Here is a 20,518-nt window from a genome sequence, read left to right on the forward strand (position 1 = left end):
CTGGCTGCTGTTGTGCAGCAGCATTTGCTTCTTCTTGAATGTGTTATTGGAGGCACCACCGCCTTCGCTGATGAGCTCAGCCTTGGCCAGCGGTGGGTCAGCCTTGGAGCCGGCTGGTATTGGCTTCACTGGACATGGGGGAAGCTTCCAGAACCTTCTCACAAAAGCCACCCCTGTGGTCCCCCTTCTACCAAAACCCTGCCCCACAAAGGCAATACAACTCATGTCTCACTAGCCTTCAAGAGATAGAGATTGATATTCGGCAAACAGACCAAAGGCTGCCCCTCAAGAGAATGGGTTAATCAGATTAGCAAACTGGAGCCATTGGATGGGAATGGATGAGCTGTCCTTCAGTGGCCTTCCACAAGATCAAGAAGCTTGCCTTAAATGTAATAGTCTGGAACAACATTAAGGCTCGGAAAGCCTAGCATATTTGTAAATACTCAATACTGGATCAAAAGAACGTTTCAACTTTTAGGCCTTTATAAAATTAAACATGTCTTTTTCTTTTTGCTACTTGACAAAAAATTTGCCAGTATGCTCAACTCTATGTTTCAAGATGTACACATTAGCTCTAATAGAACTGCAAGCATAGACTGGTATCACCCTTGGTTACAGCAGACATGTTTTAAATTTAATCTGAAGTAAACCATGTATCAGCCAGCGTTCATTTTGAAAGTTGTAAAAATATTCTGTAAAAAGTCTGCAAAGCACTTGTTTTAAGCATCCTGCTTTATCTTTGAATCTTGTGCTTTTATCAGTACAGGGACAGTGCAGCAACAAATGAGAAGTGTCTTTTCTCATCTATGTCCTAAGACAGCAATTTTTTATAATTAGTATTTTATAAATTGTAAAGGTACATTTTTTAACGCAATTTGATACAGGTCCTCTTCTGGGCATCTGTGGAAAAGGCTTTTAGCAATGCTCCTCTTTCTTGAAGAGCATGTTTCTTTGAAATGCATTTTTTCTTAGAAAGGGTGTCTTTGTCTATTTTCAGGGCTGTACTTGGATGCTGTGATATGTCTTATCAGCTCAGTCATAGTCCATTGACTTGCATTCTGTAATGTGAAATGAATGTACACTTACTTTTGGATTACAAAAGGAAGATAATACAACAGAGTTGCAATGTTTTTGTCTGCAATGATAGAACACTTGCAATCCCAGAGACAATATTACCTGTTAGGGTAACCACCTCTCATTTCTATACTGGTGATGCAGGGCTTTTGTCAGCCTTCCTATTTGTTTCATACAGAATCTGCAGCGAGAGTTTCCTAGATTTAACGGGACTGGGGGCAAAATTTCATTTATCAGCAGTGGCAATTTGGACAACTACCTCAAAATCAAAAGGGGAGAAAAGTTATTTGTAAGATCACTTAAGGGACAAGTGAGAGACCAGTGCATTAACCTGCTCAGTAATCTAGATGCTTATACAGTTCTCCAAGAAGCAGAGGGTAACATGGCTAGAATAACAATATAAGAAAAAATAAGAAGCAATGAAATGCTCACAAAGGACAGGTAAAGAATGCAATTCAGCACAAGTCGATGAAAAAATCCTCTACTTAAAAGTAATGATTAGGTGGAGAGGTATGGTATGATCCCTGGTATGAGGGGAAAAAAAAAAAAGTAAAAAGAAACTGATACAAAAGAACCCTCTGAAGCGAGTACTGTCTCTGAGACACATCAAGCCAGTATTTCCATTTCCTCAGCACAGCACACAGATGTGTTGCATCCACATCCAGGTACCAAATAGAAAGGTTCCAGAACAAAATGATCTGAGAGCAGAAAACTCATAAGAAAAGGGATTATTTGGTTTTGCAGGGAGTAAAGCAAGGCAGGAAGGGTGGCAGCCCTCTTCAACGAGAGAGCAGAACCCCCTCACAGCCATTAGGAACATATAAAGGAGTAATAGATTAGGTGATATAAAGGCTGATTAAGGTTAGACAAAAGCCAAAACCAGGATGATTTAAGTGCTGAAATGGATGCTTGGAGAAGCTGTGAAATCACTACTCACAGGAACTGCACAGGTTTACCTGAATCTGCCTTCAGGCAAGGAGGACAGAGTGGGTGACTGACTGCTCAAAGACCTTTCTTGCCCTGTTTCTATGGTTTCTATGATTCTGCCCTGCCTCTAGCTCCCTCAAGGATGGGAATGAAATGTGACATATCTCTAACCCTACATGTAATGACAAGCAAAAATGACAAGTAATATGTGTATAAGGGCAAGAGATAGAAAGCTACACAAAGAAATACAGTAACTGATACAATCAATGTCACCAAATATTGAAATATGCATCCACACTTTCCTCACCATCAATACCTCTAGCATTTATAAATTATATGATAATCTAACATAGGTCTCAGTTTCTTGAGTATCAGTGCAGTCCTATATATATCTTGAGCAAACAATATAAAAAAGAAGAGAGGTCGGCCTTTTAAACTGAATTTAAAATGTGTTCGAAATTAATTAAATTTAGGAAAATAAGTATTTCAATTACTTTACTTTTTCAATCCATAATAAAATAAACATCAAAAGTGGAAGGTTTACAACAATACAACATTGCAACCACTTCATGCTCTGTAATACATGTGCAATTTCCCCCTAGTGTAACACCAGAGACCTTTTTACTGTGTCTCACCATTTACTTTTCCATCATTGATAAAGACTGCATCTTGGTTTCAGTTTGAGTTCTTCACTTTAGTCACACATTTTATGTATTTCCCTATTATTATTTCCAGACTGTGAATCTGTAGGTAGCTTTGGGCACTCAAGAATCAGAGAGACAAAAGGATGCTATTAATTTCCCACAGCCACATCCCTTCCCTTTTTCCTAAATGAGAGCAGTACAGATTTCATATGCTACACACCCGTAACATAAATGTATCTGAAGACCTGACACAGACTCCAGTTTACTTTGTCAAACATCAAGTCAGAAATTCACTACTAAAGATTTTAAACAACAACTAACTAACTAAAGATTTTAAACAACAAAAACAACCACAGAAAAAAACACTTTGACTAAGTTACTACCAAACTTGGCCTCATAAAAAAGGAACCTATAATATCTTTTTTTTTATTACAATTAAAGTTGTGTGTTTTAAAGGACTTTTCTACCATGCATTTAAAAAAATGGTTCTTCCTTCCATGCTGAACTTTTTACTCATTTCATTATAAATTAAGAATATGCTTCATAGTCAAACTATAGCACAAAAAAAGTTATAGCTAGAACATTTGTAACTTACTGTTTTGTCTTTTAAAGCTATTTAAGAAAGTGTTCTTATTAAAATTTGTGATTTTATTACTTAAAAAAATTATCTAACATTACAATTGAATTATTCTTTTAATGTCTTGCAGCCACTAATTGATCCTCATGATGGTTAGAGAAAGTGAGAAGGTACTATTATCCTAGTTTTATCCAGAAGTAAAACTGAGGTGAAAAAGCTAAACCACTTGCCACATCGCATGTCACACAGGCCTGAAATCTGACCATGATTTTGTACGTCAGGCATAGCATTTAATTTTGTAAGTCTTTGTAAGACTTAGGCATCTGTCTCAAAGGGACTGTCTAATCATTTCTTTGGGATTATGTTACATCAAAAAAGTGCTAAATCTGTGCTCCCCAGAAGCATGATTAATATTGGTCTTTAAACATATCAAACTACAGAGAATGAGAAACATTTCAAAAACAGAGAAATAGAAAAATCAAAACTAGTCAGTAGATCTACTTAATCTATCATCATATCTAAACCAATTTCCTAACAAGCTGCCAGGCACAGATTTACAGTGACACAAGAAAAAATTGTCCTGAACATTTTTAAGTGTAGCATCCTTCCTCAATCAATCCTATGACAGAGAATGTTAAAAGTGCCCTAGCAAAATACAAAATTGTGTTGGCACCATTGATTTTCAAGGGCTTTCTCTGTCTCTTGTGTTTCTATTTCAAACCCTTCACTTCCTGTACCTCTAGTGCAGTTGAAACAAACATAGGACATACCTTGATTGTACTAGTGTGTGCACCAGGATATTCTTTCTCCTCCAGTGTTGACCAACGTTGTATAAATTTCGACACCATAGGATCATCATAGTCAACTATCTGAAATCCTGAAACGTTAGCTCCTCCAAACTGAATTTTTGACAAATCTCCATCAGTAAATCCCTGAGAACAGAAAAAAATCATGTCTGTTATTTTAATAATTTTGGCTGTTCTCTCAATAGTGTATAAAAAGGAGTTACTGTATGACCTCTACTGCAGAAGAGTAAGCCAACATTTTCCTCAAACTGGATCCAACTTAAATCCTGGGCTGCCAGGATTAAGTCATCAGCTCCATCAGCCAGCAAGGGGGTTCTCCTTGCTGCCCACTAGACAAGCACTTTTATAGACAGCAAGGGCTGAGTGGACCTGACCTTGCCATCCTAGCTTCCTAAACATCCTGCTAATTTCAAGGGCATCATTTAAGTGAGAAAGGGAACACTGGACATGAGTAACAGGCAGGCAAGTTTTAGGCAGGAATACTTACAGCCACAGCTGTATCCTCTTTTTAAGGAGCTCTAAAGCATGTAGAAGGACTTACCATCTCCACTTCCTCCTCCCTCTGACACAAAGAACTATTTCTCATTCTTACAAAAAGTTCTTGTGTTCTGTTTTCTGTGTTCTGTGATTTAACTTCACCCAAATAACCATAAAAATGCATTTACATCAAATAATGATGTCAGACACTGCATTATAAATGAATGCTGTGAGTGAATACAAAAAGAAGCAGCAATTTCAAACTGCATTATCATAAGTTGCTACAATTGTTATACTAGATGCTCTTTAATTATTGCATATTAATGATCTTCATGTGTTGCTGCCTGCTAATACAGACACTTCTACACGGATCATGTAACTTGAGAGCTGAACAGGAACATTCATTGTATATTCAAAGCTTTTCTCCATCTATCAGCATTTTTTTCAATTTTCAAAATAGATCAATTTCTTGAATGACTGATCAGGCTGGGGGATAATATTACTGCAGTCCGTAAAGAAGAAAGCAGGCAGGTTCAGTGAAGATGAGAAATGATTCAAATGCAAGGTAAGTTTTCTTTCTGACAGAGAAAAACAAGTTTTTAAAATCACTACCATAAACATATGTTAAACAGCTTTAAAACACAAGACTCAGTAATTTTTAGATCTTATGGACTTACTGTTACAAATTTAAAGCAATGGCTAAAATAGCAACCAGTTAATGAAATCCACTGGGCACATTTTCTAAAATTTCCCTTAAGACTCAAAATACTGTTTATCCAACATTTGCAATGAAAACCACAGATGTCTAACAGATAACTTTTTCACATTTTGCTAAGACTTTTATGCCTGCTTTACAAATATCAGCACCTCAACATCTTTATCCAAAAATTAGTCATTGAGATACAAGAATGAAACCCCAGTGTCCAGCTTTTGAAGAAGCCTTTAAAGCATCAGGCTTCTTCACACCCTGGCACCCACATGACTCTTCAGAGCACTGCCTGCCTGGAGGGGGAAGTGTTTCCATCAAAGGCTGGGAAGGGACAGGGGTTATGCCTCAAGAACCCAACTCACACCATGCTCCTTCTGTTTCCTCTGGCTCCTCAAAGGACTCCAAGGAAGACAGTGTCAATTGGGGCACTCTGGGCCCTGCTGGAATTCCTATCAAACACTATCACAGTTCAAGAATAAATGATGAAAAAGATGGTTTGGTGGCATTTGCACTATACAACCACCAAAACTTTTCTTGAACAGGGCAACTGGGATTTGAGCATGCAGAATTTGCTTTGTCTGTTACAACAAAACCCAGGTGGACTAGTTCCCCTGGCTTCAGTAAGTGTTTATAGACTTCAATATCAGTAAAATGGCCCTTCATCTTCAGACACAATTTCAAAAAAAAAAAAATACTTTGACAGAATTTAGTGAGTTTTCTGATCTTTCCCTGCAGGAACACTACTAGCTATACTGATCATCTATGTTCAAGAAAACATTAATTCAAAATGATTATTCAGCCAGTCTGAGGGACAAAATGTGGAAATCCAAGACACACTAGGTGTCTAGCAGAATGAAGCCTGAGAACCATGATTCTTAAGTAATTTAAAAGCTGTGAGAGAGAAATCACCTTGCTGAATGAATGTATCATCCTATGATACAGAAAGTTATTTTTCTATTTTACATACCCTATTTTTCTAAAGTATGTAGAAAAAGAGAAGTTCTATTGAAGGAGCTGAGCAACCTTCATTCCCATTGATGGGAATATGATAAGAGGCATTTAAACCCTGAAAAAACTCAGCCAATAAACCAATATAATGTCAACACATGCATTCATTTAGTGAGGATAAAGACATCTAGCTTTTTTTCTGTTTTCTAAAATGTATTTAAAACAATACTAGTAGGTGGGCTTCCATAAAACAGTCAAATGAGCAATACAGGTATTTTAAATACTAAGAATGCTTACCAGATTTGCAATGATATAGTGGTATCCTTTAACATGTTTACCAATTGTGATAACCTGTAAAAAAGAAGAAATACCCCCATAAAGGAGAATGTTCACCTGGTACACAGACAAAGACTTGAAAAGTACAAAATGCAGTATAATGTAGAAGCCAGTTAAGAGCTTTACGGTATGCAATACTGAGTTTGTGTGATGCTTTATGCTTTATTTTACCTAATGCACTGCTGAACATACTCTTTGCTGGCAGAAATTAGCTGTGCTGAAGTCCAAGTCCCAAGAGGGAGAGTCCCTCCAGACAAGGGAGCTGAATGCTAATTACTGTGGTGTGTATTCAGCCAGGAGAGAGGAGGCATCACACTTTAGCAACACTGTGCCTCACAGACTCCTGCTAGATTCTGCCCAATGACATTAATGAATTATGAGGAAGCTTTGTAAAGTTCAAACTGTTTATTGCCCTAAGTCTTCCTCATAATCTCCCTCACCAGCTGGTGGTTCCTCAACAGTCTCTGTTGGGAGACCTGCATCACGGATTCTTCTCCCAAATAAGCCTAATTAGGCCTATGTTTGCATGGGGAAGTTTGTATTTTGAAGCTAAGCACTACTCCAGAGGAAGTTTGTGCAAGATAAGAGGAGGAGTCTAGAGGTTTATTCCATCTTTAGAACAATGAGAGCAACTTAAATTAAGAGTGGATGACTCATTCATTTCCTCATTTAACATACAACATATAACTAAAATATTGAGACTACGTATCCTGAAACTTATATCAGGGTACTAGTGAACAACACTCCACATACTTGGCTTAATGAAGCTACAAAAATATAATTGAAAGAAGTTTTAACATTGAGTTTACCAGAGTTTGAGACTCAGAAGGATCACATTACACAGGTGATAGAAGCAATTAAATTGTTCCTCTTTTGAGGTCAGTATATAGATGATACATGAACTTAAATAACCTAAAACACTAATTGCATCGGACTACTTAAAACTAAATACTTATTGAGAGGCTTAAGAACTATTTTCAGATGTATTTCTTATGTAGCTGCTGCTCAAGAAGAAAGAAATTTCAGTTAGACCAAATAGATTAGCTCTTATGTATGAAATACTTCCTCATCATTGGTGTCTGATAAGACAACCAGTAGCTGCAAGCCTTTGGATCAATGCTCAGGAACTCTGCTCTAGCTGCCACTTGGTACTCTTTCATTAATCCAGCTTGCTAAAACTTTCCACTTGTTCATATGGAACACCAAGGACGCTGCCAGTTAAAAGTGAGAAAAGTCTGTAGTAGTTCCAAAAGCAATGATGAAGGAGCTGTGCACACAAAACCTGTTCAGCAGTTTAGAGGACCTTCTCTAGCAGGCATAGACAAGTAGAGGCAGTAATTACACAGCTGCCCAGAGGGTGTTATCAGGGTGAAATGAGATTCTGCAAAAGGAAGCTGCTTGAGAAGAGAAAGAAGCTATATAATGAAGAGCGTGGTAGCACAGACCTGCCAGATCAGAGAAAAGGAATATAAACTTGTTTGAGGAGAGCTGGGGAACTAAAATATTTTTCAACGTACATGAATTGTTGAAATCTGGAAGAGAAACTATAACAAAAGACAAAAACCAAGAATGATGAAGCAGAACAAATGTGTGCAAACACATTTTGTGGCTATACAAAGCTCCAAGGCTACAAGATCCAAGGGCTACAAAACATAACTGGGTGAACCTGAGGCTATCACCCCAGCTTAAAATATTTTCAGGATAAATCAAATGCACTAAAATGAAAGATCAACAACAGAAAGCAAGGAAAAAGTAAAGAAGTTGCTTTATGTGTACACAAATAATACTTTGGCATTCAAGGAAAATCTTGTTAACAGAAGGCCCGTTGCATTTCTTGCTGCAAAGATACACAGAAATTATTAAACTATTCTGTATTATTAAATATAATACAGAAAAACTATTTCAGGCATCCTCATGAAATGTTGGAAATTTCTGAGTTGTTTTTTTTTTTTCAGGGCAGGAATTAAAATAATTTTTCAAAAATAAATCTGGTAGCAAAGCAAGGCCTGAAGTACGCAGCCATTAGGAAAAAAAAAAATCAGAAGAACACACTCAAAGGATGCTCACAGGCCAAGAAATCCATTGTTCAGCACTTCATTTTGAGAGATGGAGAAAATTAATAGAGAATCAGTTAGACTTTTTTATAGGCTATTTGAGAAATTGAAAATGAGTTTACCTTTAAATGTAAGGAAGGGAAGTTACTGACTGTAAGGATAAGGATAGTGTAAGGGCTTAAAAAAGAGCCCAAAGTCCAGAAACAACTAGGCTATCTTGTGAAAAGAATTCCAAGACTAAACCCATATGGGACAGCTGAGAACAGCTTAAGAGAGCATATTCCAGGGCATAGCAGTAAACTATTCAGAGAACAATGAACTAGAGTTATATTAACTGACCTGTGAGGCTGATTCAGTTATCAAGGATTCTTCAGTGACTTACAAATCAAAACAGCAGAAACAAAGGCTTAGCTATCTGTGTGCTTAAGGAGTAGCACAAGTCTGTGGGGATAAGATGAGAAACTCTAAGCATCTAAACAAGGGGGAATCAATCAAAGTGTAAAATGCAAGTAAAATATCCCAGAACTGCAATCAAAATAAGAAGCAGACAATGACAAAAATAGGTCTTTTATGAAACAAAGACTGCAAAAGTGAGTGGTAACTGAAGGGTAAAGAGGGTTCTTGCCTATAAAAAGTGGCTAAAAGGTGAAACTGAAGAAAATTACAGTCAGACAAAGTTTCATATCAGAAATTATCATGAATTTTCATACTTATTTTAAAAAGAATGTATAGATAGCAAGATAAATGGTAAAAATAGTCTTGCCAAGATCAAAATACATCAAAGCAGTATCTTTTTTTTCTCTGGCCTGATAATCAGGAAACAGCAGATGTGACATAACTTAAGTCTAAAAAGGTGTTTGCTCTGCAGTGCATCATTAAAAACTCACAAGAAACATGGACAAGACAAAAAGTCACTGTAAGGTGAGAACTGTCTGAAAAGCCACACAGGACCAATTGAAGAGGACCTATAAGGACTCCTTATGTCAAACATTGCTCTGCACTGTAAATTTCTTGACATTGGTAAGTCAAAAAAATGATTTTGAAAAATAGCAGATGATGGAAAGATCACACTCTCAGAGATCAAATGCTCTTGAGAACAGGATCAAATTCAAATTTATCTTGAAAATTAGAAGAACAGTTTGTGGATATGAGTTCCAAATAAAACAACAAACATAGAATGTACTCTGTTAAGGACACTACTCATTGTCTGAACCTCTTCAAAATATAACGACCTTCAAAACAGAGACCAAAATAACAAGCCCTTCAAGAAACCTTCAAACAAATACATTCATACCCTGATGATACATCCTTACTGATGCTGCACAGTCTCACATGATGAAGCTCAAGCCAACAGGGAACTATCCTTACAATTTTCCATTGTGCCCTGCATGCATGAAAAGTAGTAAGGTACAGAGCCAGTAAGACCTTCCTAGACACTAGGACTGAAGTGGTGGATTTCAAAGTAAAGCAGTAATTTGAATCAGAGCACCGTGATAAAGTTGCTAAAAAGAAAATTTAGAAAAAAAAATCATTTTGGCAAATAATTTGCATGGGTGGAGAGAAGACAGATTTTGCTGTTCTTTTTAAAGCTCTGGAGGCCTTTAGCTATGAAAAACAGCATCCAATTTTGGTTAACACACTTTAAGAGTGACACAAAATGAAGAGACAAGCAAGGAAAGTACAAACGACAAAGAACTTCAAAACACGAATTTCAAAGGGCATTAAATGAGAAAGAGAAGCTGTGATACATTCTTCCCAAGACATAAAAGGTTCACAGAAAACGCATTAGAGAGAGAAAATACTTTCTAGGTGTAAAAAGAACTAACCCTTAGGCACAACTACCTATACTGGACCAGGTATAATAGTGTATCGAATATGTATAATACAGTATACTACTTTGGTTGTGAAATAGTCTGAACAAGGTATTTCATAAATTGCTGCTTTTATTTTAAAAACCCAGGATAGAAAACAGGATCATCCAGATAGAATTATCTTGCCTTTGAGCAAAGGGAGGGATTATAGGATTTGAATGTTCACTTTCTGCCTGGCACGTAATGTGGTCCTCAATACAAACCAGTCACTGTCAAATGATTCATAATAATCACAAAAATGCCAACAAAACAAATGAACTCATTACATTTACTTATAGAATACTGCTAACTGCTGTCACTGAAGGAAGGAGAATAGCAAACCTGATCAACAATGTCGTTGACTTTATCGCGTTCACAGTCCAAAATCACTCGTCTTTCCTTTTTTACCTCTAGATCTTGAAACAGTGAACGGTAAGTTTCATCTTTTCTCTCATTGTTAATATTTCCTACATTGATAGCAGTCACTTGCCATTTCTTTTCAGCAGCAGAATCCAGCACAGCTTGCAATGTTGATAAGCCTAGTGAAGCACAGGAGAAAACAGAAGATATGACTGAAAAAGCTTCAGGAATTAACAAGCTTCTACAATGTGATTTGTCAGATCACTTATTTCATATCTCCTGTAACTTGTTTGACCTGTCACAAGTAGGTAGAAGTCAAAAACTAAGATATATGTGGGCCCAATCAATTAGTATTGCATGAAATTTCCATCTGCATCACTGCAAGGCACCAAGGTAAAGCCTCTTCAGTACAACCTTTGGGTTTGGCTCAACCCTCTGCAGAATTGGATTTTGCTGGTTTCACTGATCCACTGCTGAAATTCCACAGAGTGGGAAAGAGATCTTCTAGGAGAGGAGTGATCCAATTAGAGCAAAAGGATCAGCAGCTTATTAAAAAGGGGATCAGCCTTATTAAAGGATCATCTGCTTAAACAAAAGCTATTGAACAGCTTTTGTTCCCAGCACTTTAGCAGTACTGTATTTAAACCCAGACCTCACTGAAGTCTGTGGCAGAATTCCCATGTTCTGCAGTGATGGTGATGGATTTACTATTTCTGTTGCCTACAGTCATGTCCTTGATTATGAAGGATGTTGTGAGATATTTTTTCCATACAGATAAGCAGGCTCAATGCTAACACCTACAAGCAGTGTAGAAAAGTTTGCCTCCATCTCGTACTTTTGGCATGTTCCAGATAGGGAGCTGTAACATTTGTACAGATGCAGCTTGCTACAATATGCTGTAAAACCAGTGAAGACTTTACTTGACAGATTTTACTTTTTTAGGGATGAACTAATGTAGTAGAGAAACATGAAAATTACTGCTGGAAATTAATTCCTGCTATACAAAAAGTATAATTTTAATGATTTCCAGCAGTACAAGAATGAGACTTACTATGTTTCAATTCCTACATGATTCTAGAGAGCAGTTTTAGGGATACCAGATACTACTATAGGGGAAAAAAATATATAAATATGACTTTCTTATTTGTGAATTGACCTTTTTTGCACATTCTTCTCTCCTGAGACCACCAAACATTGGGAGTAATTTCTCTGAGACAAATTCTGATGTGGTATATAAAGGGAGCTTCAGGTATAACTCTCATGAGAAACAATAGTGGTTATGCCCATAAACATAGAAGGAGAGCACTAAGAACTAATTTGTCTCAGAGTCTGTAGGTATAATATTAAATTAAGATTGGTCAGTGTTTAGCAATTCAGCTTCATCAGTGAAAATGGCAATGACATACAGCACTACACAAGACTGGTCATCAGCAAAGGTAGAAAATGGCAGGCTTCCAAAAGCATAAATTGAATTATTATCTTATATAATTCTGGTTTTCCAAGTCTCCTTAAGAAATACTGATAGTAAGCTTTGCATGTCATGCAAAGAATATTTATTTTAAAATCACAGATAACTGCAGGCCACTGGTACATATAAACTATTTCAAATGTTAAAGATTAATCTGATGAACTTGTGTTAATAAGGGAAGATTAGTAATGTAAGCAAACTGAGAGATGCAGGGAACACATTAAAACACTAAAAAGCACCAAAGTATGTTTAAACCTCAAAATACTGCTTGAAATGATGAATTAAAATTTTAAAGAAAGAAAAATCAGCCAAACTGAAACACATTTATTCTGAATAATTGTTTCAAATCTCATTTAGTAGATTTCAGGTCCTCCAGCCTAAGGTCTAAATTTCCTCTGAGTTAAACAATCTCAACTAGGCACAAATGAATAAGGACTATTAATGCTAATACCCCCCAATTGCAAAGGGTTCCTATAGTTTACTCCTCTGATCTTCTGTTTTCCCTAGGGTTTCTCTCTTCTTGAGGTATTCTCTGCAGAGATATCAAATGGCTGCCTGGATTGCTTGTTTTGGTTTTTTTTTGTTTTTTTTTGTGTGGCAGATTTGTCATCCCCATACAGCTTAGTTTATTCTGATAGCTATAACACGTTGCAAAATCACAAAAAACCCCTCCAAAACCAAAACAACCAAACTGAAAGAATTTGCAGAAATACTTCTGTGATGGTGAAATTTGCTGGAGAGTAGTAACAGAAGTGGGAGACTGCAGAGGAGAAAACTCCAGCAACTTCAGTTGCTATTTTTCAAGCTGCAGGAGCACTTCTGCTAGGGAAACTCATGCCCTGAACCTCCTCTGGTTATCATGAGATAAACTTTAAAGCAGTGACCCTTGAAAAGGAAGACAGAAGAGAGGCTGAATAACTTAGCAATTATTTTACAGCTAGAATCTTACAATAATGCTACTACTTTTTCCACAACTCACTGTTAGTAATGGCAGAGAGGAGGTAAGGATGGTAAAGGATGCTGCTCCACACGACATGAGAATAACTACTGTGTTAAGACAGCAATGGCTTGGGCACACATATACTGAATGGCCTCACTCCTTATGGACAGAAATGACAGGAAATTGCCCTGAACCTCAGCCACAGCAGTGGTCTAACACTACCAATAAATGATTCTTTAGGGAATGAGTCATCAAACTAATTCTTATTAGCCTTCATAGTTTCCATGATGAGTTAGTCTTTTTTTTATCTCACTTCTGAAGATGGAAACATCTTTAATTCTGTATCATTCCTTGAATATGCATCACTGTCACTACATTAGCAGGCAATAGTGCTTAAAGGAACTGTGGACTTGTGTATCCAGGATCTGATGTCAATGTAGCTGGCTACAAACTGCTCGACTCCACAGGCTGATCTCATGCAATCTGTGGGGAGCAACGATTTACTCCACATAAGGTAGGAGCTTCATGCCTTGGAGCTTGTTGTCACCAGGGTGCCTTGCCACAATTAAAACCAACAGTTAAGTAAAAAGGGAAGAGCCAAAGGGTGGCTAGAAAGAACAATCTCATGCTGTTATTCCCAGTCAGATCCAGACAGTGCACCTCACAAGAACTAAGGTTTTTTTTCAGTATTTCCTGAATATAAATCATCACATGCAGGTCACATTCTGCCCACTGCTAGATGACTGACAGAGTACTGGCTAAGAAAGTAGTTTTTCATCTGTCCTTTCTAAAAAGGCAGTGAATGTTTCTGATTCTAATGTGAATTTGAAAAGGAACATCTAGAGAAATGAGCTTAGCATTCATTGTTCCATGTGGCATTTCCTTTGGAAGACACAGACCAGGATTAGTTCTTCTAACTTGAGTGCTTACAAAAATGGTAAAGCACTCTCTTGAGGAGACCCCATCAGCTTCTGAACATCATGTGTAAAATGGCATCAGAATGCAGGAAATTTAATGTCACCCAATTACTCAACAAACCATGGAGTGGTATAACCCTGCTTTAAATCTATTAGCATTTTATAATTTAAAATGCATTTATTATTTAACTCTGACCAGTGAACATGCAGGCAAGCCACAAAATAGCCTTTTTAAAGAGATCAGGAGCAGCTAAGAATAGAAGAAAGTTAGCCAAAGACTGGGTGAGGAAAACCTGAAATTGGAATGATAATAATGGAATTCCAGAAAAAGCAATCAAAAACCTCACCCTTTCTGGATAAAGCGGCTTCTTTTCAGAGAACTAACTGATACACCACAACTTGCCAATGACATTTTCAAGTTCATAAACCGTTATATTATTACTACTACAGCCATAAAAGGGCATGAGAAGGTTGTATGGTGGAGTTAATTGATCCCAGGCAACGGATTTGGGTTTATCAACATCAACAATAAAATCCAAGTGCAACAAAGGAGAGGAACTCAATACCAATAGCAGTCCTCAAACTAGTAGGGACTGACTGCATCCAAGATTTATTGCTTGCTTGGTGCCCAGCTACAGATTTTTCATATGTGGAGTGAATCTGTGGTAGCAGCTAGCCCTCCATGCTCAGATTTTTTTTCTCCTTAGATGTTTCTTTAACAAAAAAAGAAAGAACTTTACTCAGAAACTGTTTTGCAGCAGGTAACTAATCTCACATTGCCTAACAGTTGCAATTCTATTAATGCATACTGTAATAATTTCATTCTCATTTAAACAATTTTGTTTCTGTCCCAAAAGCTAATTCCAAAATGCAAGAAACACTTAATTCATTACACTTAGTCTTGGAGGTAAATATTTCTTCTGTTATTTACTTATCTAATATGAATTCCAGATTTCAATGAGATACACCTGCCAAACTGGGTGCAGGTAAAAAGTACCACTCCTTACCTCTGTCACTGTCATACAAATATGCAAACTTGGTCCACTGATAGTATTCGATCAAGCTAAGAAGAGCTCCCTTGAGGTCAGGTCTCATCTGAATGACAAAGGGATGTGTTCCATCTGTTGGGAAGCTGGGAGTTATGAAGGAGACATGAAGAGTCCCACAGAATGATGTTATGGTATTTACAGACTTCTTGTCATAGAATCCAAAAATAGCAAAGACTCCTCTTGAAAACTGGGAGCAGACTAGAAAGAAGAAAGAAAGAAAATTAGTGGGAGAATTTATTTTAAAAAAATATTGAAATCTCTATAATGTATATATTCATGAGAAATGTGTGTCTGAAAAGTGTCTGATCACATAAATACCAGACAAAAAAATTAATAATCTGCTATGGAGATAATCTGTTAGTATTATCAATCAGTAATATAAAACTTACACTAGAAAAACAAGAGAAAAGAAAGTATCAGAAGTATCAGACGCATATATCAGATCAGATTACTCCTAGATGATCAATTCAGAAATAAAACTCACCAACTTATTCTTAAATTCAATTTCTGTTGTAAAGAACAGTGATGACAGACATCACTGGTAGTTGCAATTCAAAAAAATGAGACATTATGACCACACATAACATTATGGAAATAGATAATATTTTGTCATGTTTAAAATAAACTGCCTCTGAGGTCAAGACCCACTGAGCTTTTTGCAAAATACTTTAAATAACTTTCCATTCGTGGAAACACAAAGCCAAAACTAAATCCAAATCTATCAAGAGCAGCAAGAAGTCCATTTGCTTTAAAACCCTCCTGTATCAGAGCATTATTTTAATTCCTGCTTTGCAGGACTCAGCAAAAGCTGAACAGTCCTTCTGGATGACACTAGCGGTCATGTTGCAGGAAGAATAACCTCACAGGTGTAAATAACGTGCTGATCATTCACTTTTTTTATCACTGGAGACAATTCAAGCCAGCTGATGAATGTGACTGACCACGACAGCCTGTACAAAAGAGCTGGTTCTTCTGGGGTATTCTTTTCTTTGAGACTGCAGGGTATACTAGTGCCCAAATTCTACACCCAGGGTACAATAAGGAAATATTATTCTCTGATTAATTCACCCTTATGCATTCTTTGGTTTGCAGAGTCACCTTGAACAAGACACATCCTTCTAGAGACACCTGACCTGCTTATAGATAGAAATCACAGTGTAATTGATGCTAATTTTGCCCAGCCATTTAGTGCACTAATCCTTGAATATAATTCATATAAGGACATAAATTTGCTTATTTTTAGATTTTCCTAGATTTGAACTAATAATATATTTCTATCTTTCAAATTTATTCTATCTTTATTTTTAAAATTGTGCTTCTTATTTTAGAAGAAATATTATCTTTTTACGCCTGTTACTACTCATTGCTATCTTCTTTTCATGGCCGTGCCTATGTATCTATGCTGCCACTCATCTCTCATGCCCTAATTATTCCTATACTCAAATTAAAAGCACCTAAACAGAATGAGTGAAATTCCGAGTCTGCCAGTTTTAAGTTTTCACCTATTAACTTTAATTAGGTCAGAATTTTGCCTCAGGTGAGAAAATACAAGTGATTAAAAAACTTGATGAGTAACACCTCTTTATAAAAGGATGCTGCAGGTTTTACAGGGCTAGAGTACAAGATGTTCAAGCCTCTTCCACTCTAAGTACAAATCATTACAGAATCATAGAACTGTTTTGAATGGAAAAGACCTTTAGGATCAGAGTCCAACGGTTAACCCAGCACTGCCAAGTCTGTCACTAAATCATGTCCCCAAGGGCCACATCTCAACATCTTTTAAAGACATCCATGACAGTTACTCAACAGCTTCCCTGGGACAATTGTTCCAATGCCTCCCAACCCCTCCCATGAAGAAACTTTTCCTAATATGCAGTCGAAATATCCCCTATCCTAACCTGAGGCCATTTCCTCCTCTAGTGCTTGTTATCTGAGAGGAGACCAACTTCCACACTGCTACACCCTCCTTCCTGACAGTTGTAGAAAGATCTCCCCTGAGCCTCCTTTGCTCCATGCTAAATATCCCCAGCTCCCCCAGTTGTCCCTCACAAGACCTGAGCTCCAGACCCTTCCCCAGCTCTGCTGCCCTTCTCTGGACATGCTCCAGCACCTCCATATCCTTTCTGTATTGAGGGGCCCAGAACTGAACACAGAATTTGTGATTTGGCCTCACCAGTGCTGAGTACAGAGGGACAGTCACTGCCCTGCTCCTGCTGGCCACACCATTGCTGATCCAGACCAGGATGCCACTGGCCTTCTAGGCCACCTGGGCACACGCCGGCTTGTGTTCAGCTGGCTGTTGACCAGCACCTCCAGGTCCTTTTCCAGCTTTCCAGCTGCTCTTCCTCCAGCCTGTAGAGCTGCATGGGTTGTTGTGACCCAAGTACAGGACCTGACATTTGGCCCTGTTGAGCCTCATACAATTGGCCCCAGCCCATCAATCCAGCCTGTCCAGACCCCTCTGTGGAGCCTTCCAGCCCTCCAGCAGATCAAGACGCCCACACAGCTTGGTGTCCTCTGCAAACTGACCAAGGGTGCACTTGATCCTCTCATCCAGATGGTTGATAAATACATCAAACAGGTCTGGCCCCAATGCTGTGTCCTGGGAGACACTACTTGTGACTGGCTGCCAGCTGGATGGAACTCCATTCATGACTGCTCTCTGGGCCTGTCCATCCAGCCAGCCTTTTACTTCTCCAAGCCACAAGCAGTCAGTTTCTCTGTGTCCATTTTCTGTGGAAAATGTCAAAGGCTTTACCATAGCCAGCAGACAAGATTCACAACCTTCTGCTCATCCACCAAGCGGGTTGTCTTGCTATAGAAGGAGATCAGGCTGGACAAGCAGAACCTGCCTTTCACCAATCTGTGCTGGCTGGGCCTGATCACCTGTTTGACCTGCATGTGCCTTGTGACAGCATTCAGGATGACCTTTCCCAGCACCAAGGTTGGCTGACAAACAGGTTATCCTTCCAACTCTTGTCATCTTTGCTTATTTCCAGACAATGGGACTTCCACAGTCCCAGCAGCCTTGATGTCAAGTCAACTGACCCATGACCAAAAAAAACCCCAAAATCAAAATTCTACTGATGATATCAGGCTTAGAGCCAGTTATTGATCTGCTAGCTTGCTGGTTTTTTCTGTTTCTTCACTCATCTTCTCTGCACCTGGAAGGACAGAGGAAAACCCCACTTGCATTCCTGATCCCTCAACCAGTTGTTCCAAGCCCCTGAAGTCTCTTGGTTGCTCTCAGAAAGATTTCAGAGACTTGGGACAGTCTTTCAGAGATTTGCTCAGATTTCATTACTGCCTACATGAGAAAAAAAAAAAATAAAATCAATCAAAGGCAGCATTCAGGGCAGGAAGCTTTTTCTTCACATCTTAAACTCAAGCCCCAGGGAGGCAGGGCTGGTTGGCATAAGGTGCCTTCTGTTCCCTTCAGAGGGAACTCTCCTATGGAAACAACCCATCTTTTTTCTTTATGGAAGCAGTTTTGATGCAGAGTGTAGGCCAGCGTCAGCAATAGTGCCATGCTGGATGAACCACTGTCCTTGCTCAGTCTCACCTGCAGAGCCTCATACCTGTTATGGGAGGGCACCTGGGAAGTGGGGCAGTCACAGAGGAGACACACCAGCTACACCAGGCAGGAACCCATCACCATTGCCCCCAGCCCCTTAAGTCACTGTGTTCACCAGGCAGAGAAAGGGAATCCTCTGTGTCATGCATCCAGTCTGCCTGTCCAGCCTGTGTCAGGGAAAGCAGGTAGCTTTCAGTCTCTCCCTCTCCCTGCTCCTCCTCAAGCCAGTCACCTCCCAGAACTCTGTGACTGAGCACAGAGGAGTTCCCCTACCCAGGCACACCTCTCACAGGAGTGCTCCCTGCTGCTGGTCAGCACTGGTCAGAGCAGGCTCCAGCCCGACACCTGTGTGGCAGTGTGTTCCCATCAGAGCCCTGTCTGTGGGCAGCTGTGTCATGTTGAACTAAGATTTCTGAAAAAGGCTGTGAATTTTCTGAATAGCTTTACTGTTTAAGTTACTGGAACTCCTTGTTCTATTCCACATCATTATGCTCTCGCTGAGGCAAAACCAACTCACTACCTCCCCACACAATCATGAATAATTGTTTCCCATGAGCAGCAAAGGCTAAATACCGTCTGAACTTGCTACAATAAAGGCATTAATGCCTCATAACTCACCTTCAAAAATTCCCCCCAAAAATAGATCATCAGTTAACTTCTGAACTTCTGGATGAGAATCTTGCAAAGACTGTTACTTGTACGCTACTGTGACCTTCTGTATGAAACCATTTTAATACTGAAAATAAGGTGACAAAGACAACAGTCTCATCAAAGGACACTGAAAAATAAAAATGTTTTATGTCATCACTGCCAACACCTGGGATGCATTTCTTCTGTCACATTGCTTTTCTTCCACCACCAGTCAGCGATTTTAGGCATAGATGGAACAATGTTCCCTACAGCAGCCAACAACCAGAAAATTTGAAAACCATAGGTGATGACTTTTCAGAATCACCTCCTATCCTCTCCTCACCTTCCTTACGCTGGAGACCTTTACCTTGACCCATGAGTTTTCTCACTTTTGCTCTACCTATCTCCTCTGTATGCTGGGGACAGAGAGGCTGTGAGTGCTTTGCAGCTGCCAGGGTTAACCCACCAAAGGGTAAAAGGTGTTATTCCTCCTTCCACCCACAAGACAGACCTGTAAATACCACTGGCCTGTGCTCCACTGTACCTCTTCAGTGACACAAACATGCACCCACTCTACTCTCTTCAGAAGACAACTGCTGTTCTTTCAAACTGAACATCCTCCCTGACAGGCCACAAACTCATACCACCTCTCATCACAACTTAAATACAGCTCTCTTGGATTAACACAGTGAAAAACTCTGCTTAATAGCCTCTGCACCTGATAAATCATCCGTCCTTACATACACTGTCTTCTTCTGGGGAAGGCTGGTAAAACTGGAATTTTAATCTACCATCCTGCACAAAGTGAAAGACAAGTGAAAAGCACCACCTCCAGATGGGAAAGTCAAGACAAGAATATAGGAGCTGTGGTTTAAAAGCTGAATCACAGACACACACAGGTAAACAATCACAACAGATAACATGGTAAAAGCAAAAACATTTTATATTTTTCAAATTATTATAAAACCTGCCAAAGTGATACAATGTCTCATTTAATTCAACCAAGGCTCCCCTAATGTGAGATAAAATCTAACACACATCTTCAAGTATGGAGATAACTCACATCTGGGTCAGACAGAAAAATCAGGATCAACTATAACCCAGGTAAAAATAAATTTTCAACGGCAGTGATCAGTGCTACAATGTCACACAGAAGAACCCCAGCCTTGTGCTTCTCT

The 20,518-nt window shown here is 38.7% G+C and overlaps 1 protein-coding gene across 8 annotated transcripts in view; it reads right to left on the reverse strand.

Moving 5' to 3' along the window:
• GRIA2 (glutamate ionotropic receptor AMPA type subunit 2) overlaps window positions 1-20,518 on the reverse strand; it is an 85,687-nt gene that overhangs the window by 31,594 nt on the left and 33,575 nt on the right. For all 8 annotated transcript variants that reach the window (XR_015287465.1, XM_086891180.1, XM_086891179.1 and 5 more), the window contains exons 3-6: window positions 15,095-15,334; window positions 10,745-10,941; window positions 6,460-6,513; window positions 3,993-4,154 (exon numbers count right to left, since the gene is read on the reverse strand). Coding sequence is in view for 7 of the 8 variants with exons in the window: in XM_086891180.1 (XP_086747306.1) it covers window positions 3,993-4,154; window positions 6,460-6,513; window positions 10,745-10,941; window positions 15,095-15,334 (653 nt within the window). In the remaining variant the exon portion in view is untranslated. The remainder of the gene's footprint in view (window positions 1-3,992; window positions 4,155-6,459; window positions 6,514-10,744; window positions 10,942-15,094; window positions 15,335-20,518) is intronic.

This window comes from Cyanistes caeruleus, chromosome 5 (assembly GCF_971803275.1).
Source record: "Cyanistes caeruleus chromosome 5, bCyaCae1.hap1.1, whole genome shotgun sequence".
Lineage (NCBI taxonomy): Eukaryota > Metazoa > Chordata > Aves > Passeriformes > Paridae > Cyanistes > Cyanistes caeruleus.